We start from the raw sequence: 6,768 nt of genomic DNA, 5'->3' as shown, positions 1-6,768 counted from the left end.
ATCAGCCCCTTCCCAGATTCAAAAACCCAATCCAAAACTAGGCATCTGAAATGAATTCACACTTCTCAGAGGAACAAATACTAATGGCAAATAAATACAGGAAAAAATGTTCCACAGCACTGGTCATTTGAGAAATGCAATTTAAAACAACACTGACATACCATCTCACCCCAGAAAGAATGACTGTGGTAAAGAAATCAATTAATAAGAAATGCTGGAGAGGCTGTGGGGAGAAAACCCTTCTCCACTTTTGGTGGGAGTGTAGACTGGTACAACCACTGTGGAAATCATTGTGAGATTCCTTAAAAAGCTGGGATTGGAGTTCCCATTCAACCCAGCTATTCCCTTTCTAGGTATTTTCCCAGAAAAGCTGAAAACATCATACCACAGTGATATATGTGCACCCATGTTTATAGCAATACAATTTGTCATAGCTAAATCTTGGATACAACCAAGATGCCCATCAACTGAGGAATGGATTTTTAAAAAATGCGGTGTTGGGCCAGCCAAATAGCTCAGCAGATTAAAGTGCCTACAAGTAGGTCCAGGGGCCAGGGGTTCAATCCCCAGGCCTGCTGTGCCTGCCTTGCCCCAGAGGTATGCTGAGACAGAAACTGAGACTGGGCATGGTGGTGCACACCTGTAATCCCAGTTCTTGGGAAACTAAACAGGTGGATCACTATGAATCCAATCTAGTACTGAGACCCCGAACACCCTGTAGACCCTTCCCTAAAATACACACACAAGAAAGTGGTATTTTTATGCAATGGAGTATTACTCAGCTATAAAGATGAACTCGGGGCTTTTATAGGTAAATGAATGCAACTAGAGACCATAGTCACAAGTGAAATAAGTCAGACCCATATGTGTAAACATCATATTGTCTCCCTAGTGTAAGAACCTGAAAGAGTAAATGAAATCTGAAAGATACAATAGATATTGTCAAAGGAATGAAGCTGTTCAAAGGGAAGGAACAACTGAGATGAGGAAAAGGACAGGAGAGGGAGGGAAAGAGGGATGGAGAAAGGGAGAGAAAGATATATTTATGTATGTATGCAGGATGGTTGGATAATTGTACTGCTGATTTCAGCTGGTGGTGTGCAAAGGAGAGCAGTTGATGCTTAATATTTTTTCCTTGCCCTTTTTAATTTCTTATAACTTTTACCAATATTGCATGCTTGTATCTGGTAATCTGAAATAAATTTGAAGACATTATGCAATAGAGCAATCACTGTTGAATTCCTGTTGTTTTATTTAGTGAAGTTCTATATCATTTCTAATTTTTTTTTTACTATTTTGTATTCTCTTTAGATAATAAAAAAATCTAAAAAGAAGAGTTTTCGGAAATGAGAAAGCTGTTTCGTTTTAAATAATCTTTTTTCATATGCAGTGCAGAGCTGATGTGGGAGGCACAAAAGAAAGAGGAGGCTGGGAATCAGTTGTTTGCTTCTAGGAATGTAATGGGTTGAAGCATTGTTCTCAGCCCTCAGTGGAAGCTCGGTGCTTTACCAAAGTGATACAGTATAGCTCAGGGGCCTCTTTGATTTTGTAGTGATTGCATCCTGAGTTTGCCGCTTGAACTCTCAGAGCTCTCAGAGCGGTATTTGTGGCCAATGCAGCCACTGTTACAATCTTATTGTTTCCTATCCTCTTGTGTTGTATCTAAAAGTTGTCTCAGATCCTTTTTCAGGATAATGAATAATTAATAAAGACTGTAAGATAATAGTTTATCTTCCCTGATTATAAAATGAAAAGATTGGATTAAGATAAACTAAGGTATTTTCTCCTAGTTCTAATGCTTTAAGATTATATGGAAGGGCCAGAAAGCCTGTTTAGGGAAACTTAGGCAAGCACACGGGCCATGGTTCAATCCCCAGCACCACATGCTGCACCAGCCCTGTTCCTATGGTGAGCTGAACTGGCCACACAGTCCAGGCATAGTGGTGCATGACTGCAATCCCAGCACTGGGGAGGTTGAAAGCAGAAGGATCACCATGAGTCTGAGCTGCATAGTAAAACCCTGCAACAACCAAATACATTTAAAAAAAAAATTATATGGATGAAAGCAAGATTGTTCAAAAATGAAAAATAGTTTACTTTAGTCAATACTTAAAAGCAATAAACATGAGAAACTCCAGGTATAAATAATTATTTTAAAATAAGAGCTGGCCAAATAGCTCAATGGATGAAAGTGCCTGCTTAGGCAGAGGCAGTGGCTGGGGTTCGATCCCCTCCATGTCGTGCCATCTCTGTACCCTGGGTGCGCTGAGACAGTGATTGAGACTGGGCGTGGTAGTACGCGCCTGTAATCCCAGCTCTTGGGAGGCTGAACACAGGCATGTCACTACAAGTCCAGTCTACATAGGGAGAACCTGTAGACCCTGTACTAAAATACAAAAAGAAAAGATAGATGATAGAAGCCAGGAGATGGGAAGTGAGTGTGTGAGTGGGAAAGACAAGCAGAAACAGAGGAGAAAAGAAAGTAAAGGAGGCACTATGTGTGTGTACTGAGGCCCCCCACATAGTGTATTTATTATGTATCACAGACATGAGCTAGTTTTAAAAATGAACAATACTCTGGCTTTGAGCCTCGTCACATCAACATGGCTAAGCGCACCAAGAAGGTCGGCATTGTCGGTAAATACGGGACTCGCTATGGTGCTTCCCTCCGGAAAATGGTGAAGAAGATTGAAATCAGCCAGCACGCCAAGTACACCTGCTCATTCTCTGGCAAGACCAAGATGAAGAGGCGGGCCATGGGGATCTGGCACTGTGGCTCCTGCATGAAGACCGTGGCTGGTGGCGCCTGGACCTACAATACCACTTCGGCGGTCACAGTCAAGTCAGCCATCAGAAGACTGAAGAAATTGAAAGACCAGTAGAAGCTTTTACTATTTGAGACATCTCTAGCCTATAATAAATGGGTTAATCTATGTAAAACAAAATGAACAGAATAAGTATAAATGGAGACTTCCTACGTAAGAGCCTAAAGTAGGTGACTTAAAGCCATTGAATGAGGGCATATTAGAGGGTCTCAACTGTAAACACTTCTCAAAACAAAGCATTTATTTGGGTTTGAGGTTGCATTAGTAAATAAATGGCCTTGTGTGCAATATATTTGGTGGCATGTTTGTGATCCTGTAAAATTTCAAGTTTATCAATTATGAACTTCAATTTCAGAAACTTTCTAAATAACCAGCAATTTTTAATGCTTTATGAACTGTATCTAACATAGTATTAGACAAAAATTAAAGCATGTTTATACCTTACATAAAAATGAATCAAATCTTAAAGGCTGTTCTATTACCTCAGATAGAAGTTATTTTCATTGTCATTTTACAGATAAGGGACTAAACAAACAGAGAAGTTAAATAACTTCTCCAAAATAACCTAATAGCTAAGTAAATTTACTGAATACAAGTTGTATGTTACACACTTAGAAGAAAATATAAGATTCTGTTCTTGAACTCACAGTGTGGTATAAAAGACACATACACTCAATTTTATTAGAGTTGGATGAATCAACAAGGTAACAGAGGTTGGAACAGGAGGTTCACCAGTGCCTACCCCCTAATAATTGCAATCCATGTTTCAGAAGGCACTGTGCTGTGGCAACAGCAGGTGTGAACTTTAGCCTGAGCTCAGGCACACTCTAGCCACACTCTTTGCTGACTGTGAGACCTCACACAAAGTAATTCCTCAGTACTTTGTAGGGTAAAATTGAGATATTTTAGTATTTGACCTATAGTAATATAGTTCCATATATTTATAACTCTTACTATTCTTAAAGTGGTGTTACTATAGTAGCACTATGCCACTACTGAGAGAGTTGAGGTATAAATTCTGCCCTGTAATGTAGTAGAAAACTAATATATATATATATATATATATATATATATTATATATATATTACATATAAGGAGACATATAATGTGATAAAGAAACAGACAAACCACAAGTCATATCATCAACTGACAATGTCATAATCCTAACTCTGCTGCTATAGGATTCGTGACCAGCATAAGTCTCTAGGATATAAGTATGAACATTGAACTGGGATTGTATAGCAGATAAGATTTATATGAGGGGAGAAAAGCAGGAAAAGCACCCCAGATGTCATACAAGTAATGTATTTAGGGAATAGAAATGAACCATAGTAGTCCCCCCCAAAAAAATAGTTTCATGTTTCACAATTCTAGTTACCCACAGTTAACCACTGAAAATATTAAATGGAAAATTCCAGAAATAAGCCGTTGTAAGTTTTAAATTGCACATAGTTCCAAGGAGGCTGATGAAATCTCATACCATCTCACCAGGGATGTACATTATCTTTTGTCCAGAGTGTCTTCCCTGTATACACTGCCTACCCCTCAGTCTTTTGGTTGCTGTGTAGGTATTCAAATAAATCACGGTTATGATATCATGATGCTTGTGTTCAAATCATCCTTATTTTATTTAATAATAACTTTAAAACTCAAAAGTATGATGCTAGCAATTTTATTATAGCACATTGTTATAATTGTTTTTAATATTACTGCTAACATTGTTCTGTACTCAATTTAATAAATTAAGCTTAATTCTAGGTTTGTCCATATAGGAAAAGGTATGAAGTTCAGTACAAGGCACCGTTTCAGGCTTCCCCTGGGAGTCTTGGGATGAATCTCTGCCTCCACTCAGACACTTTAAGAAAAGACTTAGTGAGAGGAGAAAGGTGGAGATGCATTTGAAGCTGGGTGGGATGAAGTGCGGATGACCCCATGCTCTGACCCTCCGATATTCTGAGCAGCTCTCCAGCTAGCTGGGAGAGTGGGCTGCATCTGAGCACACCAGTGGCAGTGAGCTCTGAGACATGACTCTGCTTCCAGGCCTCTGTGCCCAGCAGCGCCAGCCTCCCTGCTGTTCACTCCTTCACCTTCAGCTGGTTGTTCTCTGGTTGACATGGACTTGTCAGAATCAGGATTTGTTTGTTCCCTTTGGACCTAGAGAACTCAGATAGCCTGTGGGCCAGCTTTGGCTGCTGCTTCATTTCCCCCAGACCACAGTGCAAGTAGTGCAGAATTTATAGGCCACTCCAGAAAAAGGCCTCTATAGGGCGGTTGCCACTAATGGAAGTGGACCTTGGAGAGACTGCAGGATCCTCCATAATCTAGCACTCCCTTCCACAGAGCTTTATATGTGCTGCTTGGGAACCTGCAAAGCCAGTGAGCTGAATGGTACAGGGTGGTTCGGATTATTTACCAATAGACAAATGAAAGAGATACCAAGAAGACAAATGTGTGCTCCGTAACTGAAGTGTACGCATGAGCTAGCCAGTTAGGCACTATGAATATATCATGCAAAAGATATTTTATGTTGAGGTTTTTCAGTTTAACCTGGTACAATCCACACAGTAACAGTTATGTAAAATATATACAGATATATATATACTTCCAGAAGTTGAATTTTATTCTGCATTTGCTGATTCAACTACTTGAGAACTTGAGGGGATTTTTTTTTAATTTTTTTTTCATAATTTTATTGAGAAACAAACTTGAGGGGATTTTAATCGTATACTGGAGATTGAACCTAGGACCTTGTGCATGGTTGGCAAGTGCTCTGTTACTAAGCTGCATCCCCAACGTGGAGATTTCTAACTTCTGGGAGTGCACATGTGTGTGTGTCTGTGCAAGCATGCATGTGTGAGTGTGTGTATGTGCGTGTAAAGGAAAAATAAGCTGCCATGGTTTTTTTGTTGTTTTTTTTTTGTATTTTAGGGAAGGGTCTACAGGGTGTTCAGGGTCTCACTACTAGAATGGACTTGCAGCGATCTACCTATTTACAGCCTCCTAAGAGCTGGGATTACAGGCTTACACCATCACGCCCAGTCTCAATCACTGTGTTAGCACACTCCAAGGGCAGGGCCAGCATGGCAGGCCCAGGGATTGAAGACCCAGCCCCTGCACCTGCTTGGAGGCACTGTAATGTGGTGAGCTATCTGGCCACCCCTGTGTCATATTAATACATAATCTCTCAGTGGACACACTCAATCTATACCAGATTTACTGGAGTCTAGTTCTTTGAAGGCATTTTTATGAATTTACCTTAATTCATTTTAATTGATCCTGGGTTACACTGGTATCGTACTTACCACTGTAGTTCCTTTTTATGTTATCATAGCTATTGATTCACTAATTTGCATAAGAGACACAGTATTTTTATTTGAATGTTCAATGAGCTGTAATTTTTCACGTCACAGAAAAAGAGCACTTTTTTACCTCCTAAACTATAAAAAATTCTGCTTTCAGTAGTATCCATTAAAAAATAATGACGTTCTACACAAAGATTCCCTCAAAATGGGTCATAAACCTAAACATAAGGATAAAACTATAGAAATTATAAAACTCAAAGAAAATATAGGACAAGATCTCCAAAAATCTTGGGAGAAAGAGAAAAATGAATAAATTAGACTATGTCCAAATTTGAAACTTTTCTATTGCAACAATATCATAAAAAAAATAAATAAATAAAGATAAGGGCTCACCAGCTAGCTCAGTGGATTAAAGCTCCTGCTGAGGCAGACTCAGAGGTCAGAGGTTTGATCCCTGGCCTGCCATCCCCGCCCCGCCCCCAAGGCACACTGAGACAGCCATTGAGACTGGGCGTGGTGGTGCGCACCTATAATCCCAGCATCTGGGAAACTGAAAACAGGAGGATCACTATGAGTCTGATCTGTGTAGTGAGACCCTGTAAACTCTGCACTAAATACAAAAAGAAAGAAAGAGAGAAAGA

The 6,768-nt window shown here is 39.7% G+C and overlaps 2 protein-coding genes across 3 annotated transcripts in view; both read left to right on the top strand.

The window, feature by feature from the left end:
* Positions 1–6,768, top strand: part of Apbb1ip (amyloid beta precursor protein binding family B member 1 interacting protein) — a 127,922-nt gene that overhangs the window by 10,966 nt on the left and 110,188 nt on the right. The window lies entirely within an intron of this gene.
* LOC101578974 (putative 60S ribosomal protein L37a) lies at positions 2,596–2,882 on the top strand. Its single transcript, XM_004641880.2, has one exon. It carries the CDS (start codon positions 2,604–2,606, stop codon positions 2,880–2,882), a length of 279 nt encoding a protein of 92 aa, XP_004641937.1. The 5' UTR covers positions 2,596–2,603.

Source organism: Octodon degus, unplaced genomic scaffold (genome assembly GCF_000260255.1).
Source record: "Octodon degus isolate 3935 unplaced genomic scaffold, OctDeg1.0 scaffold00145, whole genome shotgun sequence".
Taxonomy (NCBI): domain Eukaryota; kingdom Metazoa; phylum Chordata; class Mammalia; order Rodentia; family Octodontidae; genus Octodon; species Octodon degus.
Note: the sequence above shows the minus strand (reverse complement) of the source record. Positions and strands in the feature narration are given on the sequence as shown.

Coding starts and splice junctions, on each gene's coding strand:
- LOC101578974 (XM_004641880.2), top strand. CDS start 2,604: ATGGCTAAGCGCACCAAGAAGGTCGGCATTGTCGGTAAATACGGGACT.